This window comes from Neofelis nebulosa, chromosome 14, assembly GCF_028018385.1.
Source record: "Neofelis nebulosa isolate mNeoNeb1 chromosome 14, mNeoNeb1.pri, whole genome shotgun sequence".
NCBI lineage: Eukaryota > Metazoa > Chordata > Mammalia > Carnivora > Felidae > Neofelis > Neofelis nebulosa.
The window spans coordinates 6,290,220-6,309,019 of record NC_080795.1 but is presented as its reverse complement, the minus strand read 5'-3'; the positions used below and the strand labels follow the sequence as shown (position 1 = coordinate 6,309,019).

General features: G+C 41.7%; 1 protein-coding gene and 1 non-coding gene across 4 annotated transcripts in view; both read left to right on the top strand.

Annotated features, from left to right (window-relative positions):
- ATP6V1H (ATPase H+ transporting V1 subunit H) overlaps positions 1-18,800 on the top strand; it is a 115,575-nt gene that overhangs the window by 31,481 nt on the left and 65,294 nt on the right. For all 3 annotated transcript variants that reach the window (XM_058699567.1, XM_058699568.1, XM_058699566.1), the window contains 2 exons: positions 5,888-5,985; positions 14,447-14,639. In XM_058699567.1, coding sequence (XP_058555550.1) covers positions 5,888-5,985; positions 14,447-14,639 — 291 coding nt within the window. The remainder of the gene's footprint in view (positions 1-5,887; positions 5,986-14,446; positions 14,640-18,800) is intronic.
- Positions 8,991-9,094, top strand: LOC131495211 (U6 spliceosomal RNA). The gene has a single exon (XR_009253838.1). It is a non-coding gene; the product is annotated as a U6 spliceosomal RNA (small nuclear RNA).

The following is an 18,800-nucleotide window of genomic DNA, read 5'->3' as shown; positions in this document are numbered from 1 at the left end:
CTCTCTCTCTCTCTCTCTCTCTGAAAATAAATAAACTTAAAGAACCATGTATTGAGTGCCAACACGTACAGTGCATGGTTCTGAAAGAGTAGCACTGAACAGGATGGGCAGGACTCCTGACTTCACAGGCCTTCGTTTTACTCAGGGAGGACAGCATTAGACAAGTTAATTAGGCTCTTTGATTATTTTAGTACCCTTGCGGCAAGGCTTGTAGGAAAGGAGCACGGGTCCACGAGGGTGCGGTGGGGCGGGGGCGGGGGGGGGGGTGGTGGTGGTCTCATCTGGGGCCAGTTTGCTCAGGCTTCCTGAGGAAGCAGGGGATAGGCCTGCGCCTCCAGCGGAGGGAAGCATGTGGAGAACATCGCAGGGGAGGGAGAGCAGGCGGGGAGATAAGGCAGGTCCAGGACATTCAGGGCCTTAGGGATCACAGAGGGCTTTAGAACTTCTCCTTGGCAGGGGAAAGAAGCCATGGAAGCATATTAAGAGGAGAAGTCACATGGCACAGAGCAGCCATGGGAAGGAGGCCAGCGTGGCACCGGACCTGGTAAGCAGTGCTTACGAGAGTGTCAGCACTGCTCCCTCGATGGCTGCGCGCCTTGCTTGTTTACTTTCCTGGGCTTCTGTCACTTGTCTCCTCAGCATTGGGTGCCTCCAGAGATCCTGTGTAACAGAATGGAATTGCTGGGTTGTAAGGTGTGTGTAAATTTAGTAGATGTCGCCAGTCAGTGTTAAGTCAATGTACAGATCGATCAACAAAGTATGAGCATTTCCACGTCTCCCTCTCTGCATTTCCTGTTTCCTTTTCTGAACAGTATTTTTGTTGCATTGGATTTGTCAGATTCCAGTGCGCTCTGTAATTTACTCTGTGTGTGTGTGTGTGTGTGTGTGTGTGTGTGTGTGTACTTTTCCTCTTTCTGCATTGGACTGTAAACTCCCTGATGGAAGGGATTGCAGTCTGTTTGTTCATGGTCGTGTGTCCAATGCAAGAACAGTGTCTTGCACATAGAAGGCACTCAGTAAATATCTGTTGAATGAATATTGAGTATAGACCTGTGGAGTCTTTCTGGGGAATAGTTGAGAACTTAGAAAGATGGAGGCCTTATGTCCCTTACTGGTTTCTGAGCGTGCAGGCAATCTGAGGTTGTAGCTGTCGAGCAGTTTTTCTACAGCTGCAAGGGCAAATGGGCTTCTTTGTCTTTGGTTGGATTCTAAGGACAAATACATGTGAAAATAAAGTGGAATCCCTTCTGCTTATCAGATAATATAAGCAACCAAATAGACGCTGTTGAATTAGGGAATACTTCTTCAAAGTTGGGAGAGCACAGGGGGGTTAAAATCTTTATGTAAATGGTTAAAAATGCAGTAGATCTCTATAAGATTAAATGGAAAAAGAAAATTACAAGTGAAAGTTATAGTATAATCTTATTTTTTTTTTCAAAAAAGAATGTATAATGCATAGAAACTTTCTACAGTATTACACAGAATATCTACTAACTGATTACATCGTAGGAATGGTACTGAGGGGTGAGAAGAGGGATGTTTTATTTCATGCTTATTCTGTATTGATTGAATTTTTAATCATAAATATGTACAAAGAATTTCATGTAAAATTCAGGTCGATACAAGTCATATTAATACACAAATATTAATGAGATTCTGTACCATTTGTCTAGTTTATAGCTGTACCTAGTACCCGGAAGCAGCTCACATAGTGATGGTGCCTGTAACCCTTGGGTGTTCCAGGCATGGGGTCAGGGAAGGTCAGCTGGAAAAGCGAGGCTCTGGTACTGCTCCAAGGGACGGCACGGAGATCTCTTCCTCGTTTGATTCTCTCTTGTGGCATTTCTGTGTGGAAGGAGCAATCTTTGAGTACCTCAAACACTGCTTCATCAGCGTTTGTGATGGTGGTTTGTGATATCATCCTGTGAGATAGACTGTTTCTCTGCCTTTCGCTTCTTGTTCAGTTTGTCTTTGTTTGAAATCTTTGACATTTCAGGGTTTTCTAATTAGCAACTGCAGCCTTTTCAAGAATACTTTTTATTTATTTATTTTTAAGTTTACTTATTTATTTTGAGAGGCAGGGAGGAGCAGAGAGAGAGGAGGGGGAGGAGAGAATGAATCCCAAGCAGGTTCTGCACTGTTAGCATGGAGCCTGATGTGGGACTTGATCCCACGAACCATGAGATCGATCATGATCTGAGCTGGAATCAGGAGTCAGATGTTTAATTACTGAGCCACTCAGGTGCCCTGAGAATACTTTTTAAAGTCCTGATAGAATAGGAAATGCTAGCAGAAAGAAAAATATATACAGCAGGAATATCAAGATTGTGTTCACATTGAACCATATGGAGGACAGTAGTACATTTCTATAATTATCACAGAAATCAGCTTGAGGGAAATGACAGTATGGAATTTGGGGGCTTCTATATTTTGTCCTTTTTTAAAGAAACAGTATCTTGGTAGGCAGAAAACTAAAATCACTTCACTTGGACAAAATATATGTTAAAACTTCAGGTTCTTGGGTGCCTGGGTGGCTCAGTCGGTTAAGCGTCCGACTTCGGCTCAGGTCATGATCTCGTAGTTCATGGGTTCGACCCCGCGTCAGGCTCTGTGCTGACAGCTCAGAGCCTGGAGCCTGCTTTGGATGCTGTGTCTCCCTCTCTCTGCCCCTCCCCAGCTCGCGTTCTGTCTCTCTGTCTCTCAAAAATAAATAAACATTGAAGAAAAAAAATTTTTTTAAACTTCACGTTCTACTTTTTTCCTCTTAAAGCCAAATGGCGTGCATGTGCGCCCCCCCCCCCCCATACTCACACAAAGGGCAAGAATAGAGTTTTATGTGTGGCACAAGGAAGCAATTAATTCCATCTGGAGAAATTAGAATACAGTAGTAGATGCAGAAGCAGACACGTATTGAATATTGAATGACAGATACCACCGAAAACTCTTCTGTACATGAACTAATGAAATTATAACCACATTCCACGGGATTTGTCCTATTATCACCATTTTATAGGTAGGAAGCTTATTCAAGGTCACGTGGCTTGTAAGTGGCTGAGTGTGATGAGCTGGCGCGAGAGCCTTTGTTCCTAACGCTCACGCTGTGTGTTACCGCCTTCCGTTCAGGGCAGAGGAGTTAGTCTCAGTTGGTCTGAGACTTGGCAGCAGGTGACCAATCCAGACAGAGAAGAGAATGGGGAGAGAGCTGTGCAGTCAGTAGTCGGAGGGAGAGGTCTGGTTCTCAGGTGAAAGTAACTGTTGAAACTCTTAAGGTCACTGGTGATCCGAGCATTATTAGTGTCATTATTAGTGGGTGATAAGATACGAAAGTGAAAATTTGGTGACGATTCTTTTAAGAAACGTTTCTGTATTGGGAGATAGATGCAGAGGTTGGTACAAAGTTTAGGGACTTTAAGGTGGGAAAGGATTGAGTATATTTAGAGGCTGAGGAGAGGAAACCAATCCGAGAGACCGAAGGTGTGGGAGAGGGGGATCTGATGGACGACACATCACGTGGGAGGAATGGGATGTACATGTTGGCTGGGGCTGAGGGTCATGGACAGGAAGTTTTCCCGTCTCCTAGGCGAGAGAGGGGCAAGAATGGCTGTAAGTATAGTTCAGTTTTTGGGGTGAGATGTTGGCAGCTGGTGAATCTCTAAGTAATGGTCCATATATTTTCTCATAATGCTGAGAGTGAGGGAAGAGAGTGGGACAGGATAGCGGTGAGTATGTGAGTGGCAGAGAGAACAGTCTAGAATTGCATGACGGCTTTGCAGGATTGTATGATTTTCTTTAGCAGTATTGAATTACCTTTGTCTGGGACTAGAGACGGTGATTTGTTGGCTTGATCGAAGCCTTATTTAGAAAAAAAATGGTTGAGTAATTTTTATACATGAGAGTAATAGGACAGTGTAAGTGACAGATAAGGAAGTGATATAATTTACTTTGTTTAATTGAAGGCAATAATTCAATCATCTGCCAATGTTGCCTTGACTGTATACTTTGAAAGTGATTTTGGGACTGGCATTTGGACTCCCTCATTATGTATAATAGGCGTGAGTACAGTTTTAGAGCCAGGGTCTTTAATATGCGCATTTATAATGTGAATCCGGAAGCTGTATGACAATGAAGAATCCATATTTGAAATGTATCATGTATTTCAATGTAGCATAGTAAAATGGACAGGAAAATAGGCTTACAGTGAACCAAGAAATTTTTGTGTTGAGGGGTGCCCGGGTGGCTCAGCTGATTAAGCGTCCAGCTTCGGCTCAGGTCATGATGTCACGGTTCACAAATTCGGGCTTCACAAATTCGGGCCCTGCGTCGGGCTCTGTGCTGACAGCTCAGAGCCTGGAGCCTGCTTCAGATTCTGTGTCTCCCTCTCTCTGACCCTCCCCTACTCATGCTCTGTCTCTCTGTCTCTCTCTTTCTCTCTCAAAAAAAACAAAAACCAAAAACCAAAAAAAAACATTAAAAAAAAAAGAAATTTTTGTATTGAGAGGAAGTTGATGATAAATGGAAGAGGAGAGAGTGCCCTAGGTTGCATTTTTATTCATTATATGCGGAAACCTTGCTTAGGCTATTCCTCTAAACAAGAAAAATGGAGTTCATCTTTCAAAAAGGATTACTACCTGCTGACTAAATTGGAAAAATAACATTTTTTTCCAATTATGGAAGATTATTTTAGAACTCAAAATTCACATTTCTTTTTTTTTTTTTTTTTTTGTCATTTCTGTTAATATTTTGAGTTTTCAGGCAAATTGTATTAATGGATATATTGTGCTTTTGGGAAACTGTTCACTACTTTTAAAATCTAAGATAACATTTTCTTGATATCCTTTGATACTTCCGCCAAATGTACTTATATCGTTGTGTTTTTGTGATGGAATGCCTGGAATTTCTTTGAAGTGTTAGGTTTTAACGAACTTTGTTTGAAAACACAGAGCCTAGTAGCAGCGTGTATATTAGGTTTTGTAAATTTCTATAACATCCGTGATTCTCTGCGTTTTCTTTTATTAGCATGTTCTTTAAGGCTAGAGTCTGAAGCTTCCTCTGCTCTCTCTGTTCTTCTAGATGGGGGGCGGGAGGTTCATGGTAAAAGTTTGGACAAGAACCCAGGCCGGGTGTTGCTATTAGCTTTACTAAAATGGAGGTGCCTGCATTGTTCCTGGGGGTATTATTCCTGTCTGTTTCAAGTTCCAGATTTAACCTCAGTTTTTCTAGAACAGTGCTGTGGAACTGATAGCTGTTAAAAATGATAGAGCACCTTTTTCAAATGTTTAGACTTCTTATGTGCTGTATGGTGGTTGTTTTTTTAAGTCCCCATTTATTGCATTTCTGTGCAATGCCTGGCTCTATGCTAAAGGCATTACTTAGTCCTAACAACACTCCTTCGGGATGTGTGGGCTGTCATCCTCATTAAGGACAAAGGTATTGAGTATTGGGAAGGTTCAGTGACTTACGTCCGTTTAAGTACAGGCCCATCTCCAAGTGTAGAGTTTTATCTTTTTAATCTTATTCAACATTTCTATGGTTATGAAGAGCAGTATCGTCTCTACGGTGCCCCGTTGAGGGCTGAGTGAGACATTGCGAGATAACACTTACCAAACCCTAACAAGGAAAGGGTTACTTCTTTCCTTGATTTCCCTGTGTGCTGAGTAATCTTGAGCTATGTAGGTTTAACCTGGCAGAGAAAAACAGCCTCATCTCTAGGAGGTAGAGAGAAAAGCAAAAACGAAGGTTGGTTTTTGAAGATATGTTAGGGACATTTGGATGTTCTGATGATAAGAACCTCTAGCTAAAAAAAAAAAAAATCCAGACTTTCTGTGTATGCACGATCCACGCCTTTAAGTGCTTGTCAACCTGAAACCTTGTCCTTCTGCTTGTGTAGAGTTCTCAGTACGTGCAGTGTGTCGCCGGGTGTCTGCAGCTGATGCTTCGGGTCAATGAGTACCGCTTTGCCTGGGTAGAAGCGGATGGGGTGAGCTGGTGAGTGCCCTTTCGCTTTTAACGTCGAGTAACATTTAAAAGCTTCCCTCCTTGACATTTGCAAAGAAATTAATGCACTGAATCATCTAAAGGGAGTTTTTTGGGTTTTTTTTTTTTAAGGCTGTTTAGCAGTGGATTATGCTAACCTTCATGGAAGTCCGTAACTCCTAAATGAAATGTTTCCCCTCTCCCTCACTTGGTCTGTGCTATTTGTAAGAGGTTAAGGACTCTTAAAAGCCTGATGCTTGACAGAACAAATTCTAGGTACTCAGAATAGGAAAAAAAAAAACAAAAACAAAAAAAAACCAATTATAAAATATCTTGTGGTAAATGCAGGCAAAAATCAGCAAGAAAAGGTCTTATCCAGAAAAATGAATGTGACCCATTCTTTGTAATGCTGTGTAATTAGCCCATTCTCTGTGGGGTCCTAATTTGCAGGCTCAGAAACCTGGAGGGGCTGCCCTCTCAGGTTAGCAAATGTACTTATATGAGAACTCCCCCCAACACCAAAACAAACAATGCTCTTTTACTACCAGAAAGTCAATTTATTTATTCATTATGGGAGATCTCATGCTTTTTTTTTTTTTTTTAATTTTTTTCAACGTTTTTTATTTATTTTTGGGACAGAGAGAGACAGAGCATGAACGGGGGAGGGGCAGAGAGAGAGGGAGACACAGAATCGGAAACAGGCTCCAGGCTCCGAGCCATCAGCCCAGAGCCTGACGCGGGGCTCGAACTCACGGACCGCGAGATCGTGACCTGGCTGAAGTCGGACGCTTAACCGACTGCGCCACCCAGGCGCCCCTCATGCTTTTTTTTTTCTTTAACGTTCGTTTATTCTTAGAGAGAGAGAGAGAGAGAGAGAGAGACAGAGTGTGAGCAGGGGAGGGGCAGAGAGAGAGGGAGACACGGAATCTGAAGCAGGTTCTAAGCTCTGAGCTGTCCGCACAGATCCCGATGTGGGGCTTGAACTCATGAGCTGTGAGATCATGACCTGAGCTGAAGTCAGACGCTTCACTGACTGAGCCACCCAGGCGCCCGGAGATCTCATGCTCTTCAATTAGACGCTCTTTTGGGTTGCTGAAGATGTTGTTTACCTGTTGGAAAACGCTTCAGGAAGCTAGTTTGTCCCCAGAGGTTCGCTGGTGAGAAAGAGGACCCGATTGATCTCCTGCTGCCGCGCTGTCACACGACTAGGCTGGTGCCTCCATTTCCAGTGTGGGCATGCACCTACCAGAGCGATCTTCCAGCCGGTGTTTGCATGACGCTTCCTTCGCTGGGTGACCTTCTCAGACGGCTTTCCTTATGAATTGCCTAGAATTGTCATCAACTACTCAGTTATCATCGAGTCAGTAAATTAATAATCCTTTTTTAAAAAAAGTTTGTTTATTTTGAGAGAGACCGAGCACAGTGCGGGAGGGGCAGAGAGAGAGAGAGAGAGAGAGAATCCCACGCAGGCTCCATTCTCAGCATGGAGCTCGATGCGGGCCTCAGTCTCACGAACTGTGGGATCATGACTTGAGTGGAAATCAAGAGGGGGACACTTAACTGCCTGAGCCACCTGGTGCCCTAACAAATTAGTAATCTTATAATAACATGTAAAACTTCAATCTTTTTAGACTTATTTAGCCTTCAGTATGTCAGGAAAAACAGTCATCACAATTTGCCATGTGGACAATTTTCAAAAATATATATATTTGGTCATTTTATGGATAATTGATAGACTTATGAATAAAGCAATAGTGAAAAACAACCATTAGAAATTCTGTAAGAATTTTTTCATGGTAAGTCTTTTTGTAGTAAGTGAGTTTTGGTGCACCAACATCATAAAAGATGAAAGAAAACCATCACATATCCTTTTAGCAAAATGGAATGGTGGAGGCTCTTTTTGCAAAATATCGTTGGAGGCTTTCACGTTGAACAGCTAAATAGGTGAGAATACCCTATTTCCTTTCTTTGTCCTTAGAAACATATTTTCACTTATTGCCTCTTGAGTTTGAGAAAATGCATTTATGGTACAGTCAGCTGAGAACTCACAGTTTGAGGTTTCACATACGTGACCAATTTTATCATCATTGTTAATAGAATGCCGTCTGTCTCCGCTTTCAACTTCTGATTCATCTAATAATTACGAGACACCTTCCTCAGGTAATTGTCATTATGGATGGAAAATAAAAAGTTCTGAATTCTTTGAATTTGCAGTGTTCACACAGTGTCAGGAGACTCAGCGGAAGGACTCAAGGGACCCAGCATGTAGTCATTCTCACGGCTGGGATTTATTTTTAGAGACACAGTGGATCAGGCCGCGTCTGGAGGAATCCATGTTAGGCTTCCGTATGTTCTCTCCCCACAGTAGTGGGGGGTCGCACGGCCTACTTTTTCCCCAGTGGTGAAAATGTAGCAACATTTGTGTGATGTTTCTGCCCAGGAATCCCTGTAGAGAGTAAACACCTGTGGTTTTCAATTTTTTTTTTTTAATGTTTATGAGAGAGAGAGAGAGAGTACGCGCACACAACAGAGCATGAGCCTTTGGGGGGGGGGGGTGGTCAGAGAGAGAGGGAGACACAGAATCCGAAGCAGGCACCAAGCTCTGAGCTGTCAGCACATAGACGCGGGGCTCCAGCCCACAAACCACGAGATCATGACCTGAGCCGAAGTTGGACACTTACCGGACTGAGCCACCCAGGCACCCCAAGCACCCATGGCTTTTATTGGAGGTTTATCAGACGCCCTCTGCCTACCACGCAGCAAAATTCCAGACTCCAGAATATATTGTTTAGGTGCAGTGAGCCATCTCTGTCATTTAGGGAGAGTTTTGTATCAGTGTAGGAAGTTGTTTACCACTAAAGTTCCTGGAAGCCAGCCGAAGGCTGACTGTGGACGCAGACTTTCCTAAGAATGGCAGTTTCAGGACTACGATGTTGCTTTTTTTATTGCGCAGAAACCTAAAGGTAGACTACGGAGGCGGTGTTTCCAGCCTTTTTACCTTCGTTCCGAATGATGCAGTGCTCGCCTCAGCAGCACACATACTAACATAGGAGCGACACAGAGATCAGCTTGTCCCCTGTGCAAGGATGACATTTAAAGTTGGAAGAAGGATGCAATATTCGGGGCAATGCAGTAGAAAGGATAATTATTTCATTATTACTATATCATCTTCCTAGGTGATTGCATCATTCTCCCGATTTTCTTTCTTTTTTTTTTTTTTTAATTTTTTTTAACGTTTATTTATTTTTGAGACAGAGAGAGACAGAGCATGAACGGGGGAGGGTCAGAGAGAGAGGGAGACACAGAATCCGAAGCAGGCTCCAGGCTCCGAGCCGTCAGCACAGAGCCCGATGCGGGGCTCGAACTCACAGACTGTGAGATCACGACCCAAGCTGAAGTCGGACGCTCAACCTACTGAGCCACCCAGGCGCCCCTCTCCAATTTTCTTATATTTTAGTCTTTAATTTATTTTTAAGCATAGTTGGGAATAATGAATGTATAATGATGCAATAAATATTTGGGATAATAAAATACTGTAATTGTTCAAATTATGGGCAACATAAAAGCACTGAGATCCCGTAAGCACATCTTAGGTTTATGAATGGATCTAATAGACCTGTATAGTGATTGAAGAATAAATTGAACTTCATTCTGTTACATACAAAATAGATTTTTTTTTGTTCCCTGGAAGATCTGGAAAACAGAATAAAAGTCGTGAAACAGCAATTTCTACACATAGTTAGAATTGCTCAGAAAATAAACCCAAATACCGAAGTTAACCAAATGTGGCTGTTTTAATTACTGCAGTATTTTGGAGGACAGTAAGCAGTATTATTAACTGTTTCAGTTAGCAACAAGCACAGGGACACATACAGTGTAGAATACTCTGTGTTCAGCATGTCCATTTTGACATACTAATGACTGCTAATTAGATTTAAAGTAATCAAAAATAATAGAGACCTTTAGGTTGAGAGCGGGCATTAATCAAGGTATAACATGTTAACTTGCTGATAGTGTAGCAATCTAAAAAAGTCATTTAATCTTTTCACCTTTAAAGAAACAAACCATGTACTTTCTACTTGTCCATTTCTTTTGTTTAGAATTGAAAGGTTTCTTTGTTTCTTTTCTTGTTTTTGGAATTCCTCAGATCACAATTAGGAGTCACGTGAGGAGAAAACCTCAAGTATAGCCTTTCTGGAAGAACGAACCATAAGAGACTCTTAATTATAGGGGACAAACTGAGGGTTGCTGGAGGGGAGGTGGGTGGGGGTTCAGGAGGGCACTTGTGCTGGGCGCTGTGTGTTACCTATAATTGATAAATCATTACATTTTACTTCTGAAACCAGTATTACTCTATATGTTAACTGACTATTTAAATAAAAAGTTGAAACAAAACAGAACTCCAGAACATTTTTTTCTATATAAATTTTTTTATTTTTTTGTTAAAAAGCCTATTATGTGAATGATACAACACTATTTCTGGCTGTTTATATTCCTATGTAAGACCAAAAATATACTTTGCATTATCTTGCATATTGACTTCACTAGAAAGTCTGAAGGTTACTATTGATTTTTTAAATACTGGAGCTAAAAGAGGGCTTTTCTAGGACAATTGCCTCCACAGATTCCACTGGAGTTGAAGTATTTTGTAAGTGTAAAGTAGTATATAAGAAAGAATGACATAAAGGAAGGTAATTTTTATTTTTTTTTTACTTTTTTAGGATTAAAAAAAATTTTTTTAACATTTATTTTTGAGAGATAGAGACAGAGCGTGAGCGGGGGAGGGGCAGAGAGAGAGGGAGACACAGAATCTGAAGCAGGTTCCAGCCTCCGAGCTGTCAGCACAGAGCCCAATGCGGGGCTCGAACTCACGGACCGAGAGATCATGAGCTGAAGTCGGACGCTCAGCTGACTGAGCCACCTAGGCACCCCTAAGATTTTTTTTTTTTAAACATCAGAACATTATTAGGTGATGCTGTGTGATAAGGTGTGAGGTGCTCGTGGGAGTAAAGAGCATCAGCCAGCTAAAAGTGTACTAGTCAGCCAGTAAATCAGCTGTTCGGTCTCCCTAGCCCTGCACTGGCTTGATTTGTTTTTTAAGCCTTAATTGAAAACACAGGATACTAAATAATAATTTTGGCCTCATGGACCTTGGCCTTCTATTTTGGATTTGACAGTAATTTGTATTTTTTGGACTCTGCGTAATGGTGCACTGTATATTATAGGGAATACAAAGAAACGTATGTGGTCTCTTTCCTTTAAAAAAAATTATAATCTAGTTGGAAAATATTAAATAGCAAACCAAGGTAGCGTTTAGGATCCTATAGCATCATTGAGTAACTTTTTCAGTGACTTTAAAAATATTAAGCTCCTCGGTTTGGGAGGGGTAGTTGAGAGATGGGGATTTGTACTTATCCATTCTTCAGGCCTCTGCTCAAGGGAGAATCCTTCCCTTGAATCCACTCTGGGAATCCTGCCTCCCCACTGGACTCTGAGCTCCTTGAAAGCATGGGTAGGGTCTGTTTTTGCCCCCCATTATGTCTCCCATGCCTTGCACTGTACCTGCCACGTAGATTTTCAACAGATGTTTGTGAAATTACTGTATTCAGGTTTATCTTGGGCCTTTGTGTCCTTGGAGTCCCCTTAGCATGCTCTTGGACCTCCGTTGTCTTTGGAGTTAGGGTTCCCTGCCCCTAAGGGAAACCCTTCTTTACTCTGGTAAATAGGAACTTTATTTTGCTTCATTAGAGTTCTTTTGGTGGTTACTATTTGGATGTAGAAGACTTACTTTTTCTTTCTTTTTTTTTTTTTTAACGTTTATTTATTTTTGAGACAGAGAGAGACAGAGCATGAACAGGGGAGGGTCAGAGAGAGAGGGAGACACAGAATCTGAAACAGGCTCCAGGCTCCGAGCTGTCAGCACAGAGCCCGACGCGGGGCTCGAACTCACAGAGTGCGAGATCGTGACCTGAGCCGAAGTCGGCTGCTTAACCGACTGAGCCACCCAGGCGCCCCAGAAGACTTACTTTTTCAACACAGTCATATACAGTGTAGACACATATTGAACTCTGAAATTTCTCTACAGCGTTCATCATTGTTGATTGCTCCTTCCTTTGAAAGCTTTCTGTCTTTATTTCAGCGACAATGCGAGCTGTTTTTAAGCCCTCTGGTCACTTACAATTTTTTTTTTTTTTTAGAGATAATTTAATATCAAGAACTTGTTAATTACAAACTTGTTAACTAGGTTTCTGAAAACAAATAAAAGAACTCTCAAGTGTCAGAGAGAGTGGAAGGTACAGACACAACCCCTAAAGTTGGGGAACAGATAAGAGATGGGAATTACTAAAATTCATACGCTTCAATGAGTCTGTGTAAACTGAAGTTTAAACCAGGGCTTATGTCCCTGAGCACAGAGGAAGGGCCTCATAGGTCAGGGACCTAAATGGCTGGTGTTGGTATCGCTGAGGGTGTGCAGTGAGTCTGTGCGGCCAGCGCTGTTGCAAAAGGAATTCAGCCGGTGCCACGGAAAGAAAACGGCTGCCGCTGCCCCGGTGAAGAAATGTAGCTGGAGTGTTACCCACCCCCGGGAGCAGGGAGCCAACAGGACAAAGCCTCTTCTTCCTCTGTCCTGGCGGTCAGCCCCTAGCGGCTCTTGCTGGCAGACCCAGCTGGCAAAGCAGAACTGTGGCTTCAGGTTCCAGCCACAGCGTCACGGAGCAAAGTGTGGAAGGCTTCCTTTCATCAGTGGAATAATCAGAGGGCAAAAGGAAGCTGGGTACTGGGGTACTGATGGGATAAAATGACTTATTTTACGTAAGATATTTTACGTGACGTATACCACTGACATCAGTATTAAACAAAAGCAAGTCTTAAATAACAACTCAAAGTAGAAAAGATGTGAGGGAGAAATCACACATGAGAAAATGAAGGGCAGTTCAGCGAATTTCTAACTGTATAGGAAGGAATCATAAAGATGGGAAAATGGCACAAATAACAAGCCTTCCACTAAGCTAGCGGTTGTAGATTGTAAAGTCAGATTTTAAACATTTATTTATTTACTTTAATTGACTTTTTGGAGCACTTTTATGTTTACAGAAAAATTGAAAGTGCAGAATTTTCTTATCTATCTGCCCCATAGTTTTCACTGTTAAGAACGTCTTACGTTAGTATGGTACGTTTCCTTCAGTTGACGAGCCGATATTAATATACTCTTACTAACTAAGGTCCCTGTTTACATTACGGTTCAGTCTTTGTGCTGTACGTTCGGTAGGTTTTCCTCTTCACCCCTTAAGGAGTTCCCCTTAACCCCTCTGGTCATTTTTTAATGATCTAATCTGGTAGTTTCTCTTCTTTCTTGTTTAAATGTAGGCATTTCCTGTGGAAATTTCCTTAGTTGTTTTCCTCGATGTAATCTCTTTCATTTCCATATACTTTCCCAATTTCCTTATCAGTAAAATGGGAGGTTGAATTAGGAGCTTCTGAGGTTTGGGGCACCTGGATGGCTCAGTTGGTTAAGCTTATCAGACTCTTGATTTCGGCTCAGGTCATGATCTCATGGTTTGTGAATTTGAGCCCCTCATTGGGCTCTGTGGTGACAGTGTGGAGCCTGCTTGGGATTCTCGTTCTCTCCCTTTCTCTTCACCCCTCCCCTATTCACACCTCACTCTCAAAATAAATAAACTTAAGAAAAAAAAAAAAAGAAGCTTCTGAAGTTTTACCCCCAATTGGCTGTGTCCTATTCAGGCTCATGACCGTTTTTTTTTTCCAAAATCATCCTGTTTTCTCTGTATGAGTCTCCTAAATATTTTTAAAGCTAAAAATGAACCTCTTGGTTATCCAGACTCAAAATCTTGGTATACCTTATGACTTCACCAAGATGTACAGCTATTTGTGTTACCAAGTCCTTTTGATTTTAACTTCTTTAATGTCTGTCCGTCAGTCTTACCGTTTCCTCTGCTGTATTATTGCAAATTTATGTTTCATTTCTTATTGCTTTCCAGCAGTGAGTGCTGCTGAATGCTGAAATCTTCAGAAAAAAAAAATTTTTTTTTTTTAAATTTTAGAGAGAGTGAGTGTGTGCAAGCAGGGGAGAGGAACAGAGAGAGAGAGAGAGAGAGAGAGAGAGAGGATCCCAAGCAGGATCCAATCCCAGCACGAGCCTGATGTGGGGCATGATCCTGCAACCCGGGGGTTGTTACCTGAGCCGAAATCAAGAGTTGGACACTCAACTGACTGAACCACTCAGGTGCTCCGGAAATCTCGTGACCTTAGGGAAGACTCAAGTGAGGCTGTGCTGGAAGTGGCCGTCTATAAGTAGGCGCCTAACTTGCTTGTTATTTCTGGCAGAAAAGAAAACGAGGCCATAATTCAGAAGGACTTGTTCCATTAGTGCAAAAAAGAGAATAGGCAATTATTTTTTCTCTCTTGTTGCACTGTTGTAGTAAATGTTTTCTTAATATGTGTTCCTTTTCAGCATAATGGGAGTTTTGAGTAACAAGTGTGGCTTTCAACTCCAGTATCAAATGATTTTTTCAATATGGCTCCTGGCATTCAGTCCCCAAATGTGTGAACACCTGCGGCGCTATAATATCATTCCTGTCCTGTCTGATATCCTTCAAGAATCTGTCAAAGAGAAGGTGACAAGAATCATTCTCGCAGCATTCCGTGTAAGTGTTTTGTGGTTTTTTTTTTTTTATGGTGTGTGTGTGTGTGTGTGTGTGTGTGTGTGTGTGTGGCATTTTCCCTGTGGAGTATATATTTGAGGGCTTTTAGCAGGTGGGAAAAAACTGATTGTTCTCCGTGTAGTTATCAAACTATGGGTGTTGGTGAACATAGAGGCAAACCTCACTAATGTATATATATTGTGGGATTGAGGCAAAGCCATATAATAAGATGGGGTTGGGGAGAAGCCATTTAAATGGATACAATATATGTGTTATAAAAAGCTCGTGGGAAATGTAATTGTATGATGTTCATGTGGACGAAATCCTCTTTGGTTGCAGTGTGTTCCAAGAGACCGTTGAGGAAGTTTTTTCTCTTAAAGGGCCCTTATTTTAGTATAGAGTTGTAGTTCAGATTCTGGATATAATTATATATATATGTATATAAAACTCCCTTGAACAGATGAGGGAGTTGAGAACGAGATGGGGAGCTGAGCCAGACTCTGAAAGCTAGGTCTTCTGGCTGCCAGGCAACTTAACACTGAAATAACATATTGTTAATTGCTTGCCCAGACCCAGTGCATTTGCTGTCGTAGTTGTGTGTTGATTATTTTGTTGGTCACCTTAGGATTTGTTGGGCTTCTGAGGGATAGCTTGGCCAGCCCTAGCGTCTTTTAAGGATGCCACTGGAGAGTAATAATAATGGGCTGTTCAGAGACTGCTTACTCTGTGCCATGCATCATTCTAAGACTTTCCATTTGTTAGCTCATTTAGTGCTTACTACTGCCCTGGAACATGGCGATTATAGTTTTTATTGTTAGTATGTTGGTCTTCTCATTTTACAAATGGGGATACTGAGACAGAGAAGGCACATTGCTGGTGGACATGCAAATCCAAATTAGCTTCGCGATCTGCTTTTAACTAGTATTTGCTCTTATGTTTTCCTTAAATAAACAACAACAAACCAAAAATAAAAAAGGAGTACAGATGTATTACATACACTTAAAAATAGCATACACATTACATTTGCCAAACATAGTTACTAACATCTTTCAGATTTTTCTAAGCACACAGAGAGAAATACATAGTTAGGTGTGTAATTTTGTTTTATATTTAAAAATAAAATGGCATCGTATTATAAATATTGTTCCGTGACTTTATTCTTGACAATCTGTGATGAATATGTGTTCATTTTCATACACATGGTTCTCCAGTAACTTTTAATGTCTGTATTCTACTGTGTTGATGTAAAGTGGTTTCTTTAACCAGTGTCCTATCGACAGGCATTTGAGGTGCTTCCAGTTTCTTTTACATGTCTGTCCACTTCTGTTGGATATAGTTCATTTTTTTTTTTTTAAACGTTTATTTTTGAGAAACAGCGAGGGGCAGAGAGAGAGAATCCCAAGCAGACTCCGCACGGCCAGTACAGAGTCTGGCACAGGGCTTGACCCCACAAACCCAGGTCATGTGAGATCATGACCGGAGCTGAAATCAAGAGTCAGACGTTGAACCAACTGAGTCATGAGTCACCCAGAAGTCCCTCTGTTGGATGTAGCTCTATGGGTGGAATTACTGAATCTAATAATAAACGTTTACAGTCTTGATAGGTAACATCAAATCACCTTTCATAAATTTGCAAGTTTACATTTCCATCAACTATATCTTGAGGGTGCCTGTTTTTCCATTCTTCCACTGGCATTTAATATGATCTTTCTTTTCATTGTTACCAAAGATGAGGTGAAAAGTGAAATCATTTAAAGTTTGTATTTTGTTAACAATGAAGCTGAGCATTGTTTAATACTTTTTATTAGTCATGGATATTCCTCCTATAAATTGCTTACTGATAGCATTGGTCACCTTTAAAATTTTTAAACCTGATGTGTAGTAACCCTTCTCTAGGTGTTCGTAGTTAATGATAATAATAACTAATGTTTATTGAGAGCTTATTTTGTATCAGGGGCTGTTCTAATTGCTTTCAGTGTGTTGCTCATTTAATCTCCCAAGAACTCCATGCAGTGGGCGTTAGGCCACAAGTGGTTAAGGAATTTGCCAGAAAAGCTAGGAAGCGGCAGAGCGGGACTTCAGTCTCAGGCAGTAGGACTCATGGTCTTAACCGTCGTGCTAACCTGTCTTCAATGCTGAGGATAATAAATGTTACAAGTTATTGGGTGATTTGCATGCGTTGACTTATTTAATCTTCATTATTATCCAATTATTTTATTACATGTGAGGAAACCAAGGCTTAGCAAGTAAGTAAGCCTCAGTTAGTAAGCATTACGATTGGAATTCCAGCGAGTGCTGTCTGGCTCCAGAGTCACTAACCACTCTGTCATCTCCTTTTTCTCTTTCTTGGCACATTTTCTCAGGAATCTTTAGCATTAAAAGAAAGGGAAACCACAAAAAGGAGAACTGTGGGTCCCATGAGAGAGGAATTGTTTCCCTATTTGAAAATACATTCTTTAAAAAAAAAAAATTTTTTTTTTTTAACATTTATTTATTTTTGACAGAGCATGAGCAGGGGAGGGGCAGAGGGTGGGGGAGACACAGAATCCGAAGCAGGTTTCAGGCTCCGAGCTGTCAGCACAGAGCCCGACGCGGGGCTCGAACTTACGAACTGTGAGATCGTGACCTGAGCCGAAGTCGAACGCTTAACCGACTGAGCCACCCAGGCGCCCCCAGAATACATTCTTTTTAATGTAGGAACTGTTCTGTGGCCCTTGAGAATTTACTCTTAAGAAACAGGGGAATGTGGTGCCTCACATTGGCTGTGCCATTAAGTTTTCTAGCAAACTGTTTATGTGAGTGGTCACGTCCAGATATGGTAATAATCAATTCTTCAGTCAGAGCAGGTTGTATTAATGAGACTCTACTTTGAGGTGTTTTAGTAGCTGAGTTGAATGTACCTTTTCTGCTGCTTGAGTGTTTCATCATCCATATTCTTATTTCTTTAGTAAAGATGAAAAATTCTAGAATTAGGATCTTCCAACAGTCTTCTGTTGGAGGTGGAGGGTGAGAACAGGAGGTTTTAGGAGAAGCTTCAGAGAGGAGAAGGCTTGAAGAGATTTTGGAAGGATGCCTAGGAGTGTTTTAGTACAGAGCTGGAAAGAGGTTGATCAATGTTAACAAATAAAGAAACTGACTTCTGGAATTGTCAGTAATTTGTTCTTGTAGGTTGATTATTGCCCCCTGCTCCCACCCTGAAGTGAATGTTAAAGGAATAAATGGAGTACGTAAGTCTGGCTCTTTTTTTTTTTTTCTTTTTCTTTTTTCTTTTCCTGTGTGAGAGAGTGTGCTTAAGCTGGGGAGGGGCAGAGGGAGAGGGAAAGGAAGCATCTTAAGCAGGCTTCATGCCCAGTGTGGAGCCCCACGCTGGGCTCGATCTCACAAGTGTGAGTGAGATCATGACCTGAGCCGAAATCAAGAGTCGGTGGCTTGACCTCCTGAGCCACGCAGGCTCTCACAGTCTGGCTCTCGAAGATACGATCCTGGTTTGTGGCCACCGGCTCTCCGAAAGGACAGACCTGCTCTGTAAAACGGAGCGTTTGCTCTGCTGCTCTGTAGTACCCTTCTAGGCACTGGCCTGGTGGGGCCAGCACAGACCCTTCGGCCCCTGTCACTGACTCACCCTAACGTGTGTTCATACTCTGGGGGCGTCAGCCACCAAAGCCCAGGGCCTCTGAACGAGGCTCCTTGAGATCTGCTTGTGCTACTTTATTGTGCGCTGTGCCTCCTTGGATGGACGTGCGGCAGGGCTGGCTGCTCTTTTAAATTCTGTTCATTTTGGTCGAATATGAATTACATCCTTTCAACTCAATATATTTATTTTTTGGAAAGCTTAAAGCTCCTCCTATTTGATTTGTCTGTTTTGATCTTCTCCCTCGTTTTTCCTTCTTCTAGTTCTGCTGTAGTTACAGGAATCTTTGTTTTATTAAACTTCCCTATTCCAAATTAAGCACCTGCCATGTACTAAGCAAATGGAAAAAATTTGATCTTCTTCCTGTTTATAAAAATAATACGGTGTTATGGTTAAAAAAGATGCTACGGAAAAATATTAAGAAAAAAGTGTAAATTAAACATAGTTTCACTCTCAGATATGGAAGCCTCTTGGTAATACCCGTAACTTACGACCTTTGTTCCCTTCCCACATCGGGGAGCAACCCTGGATGC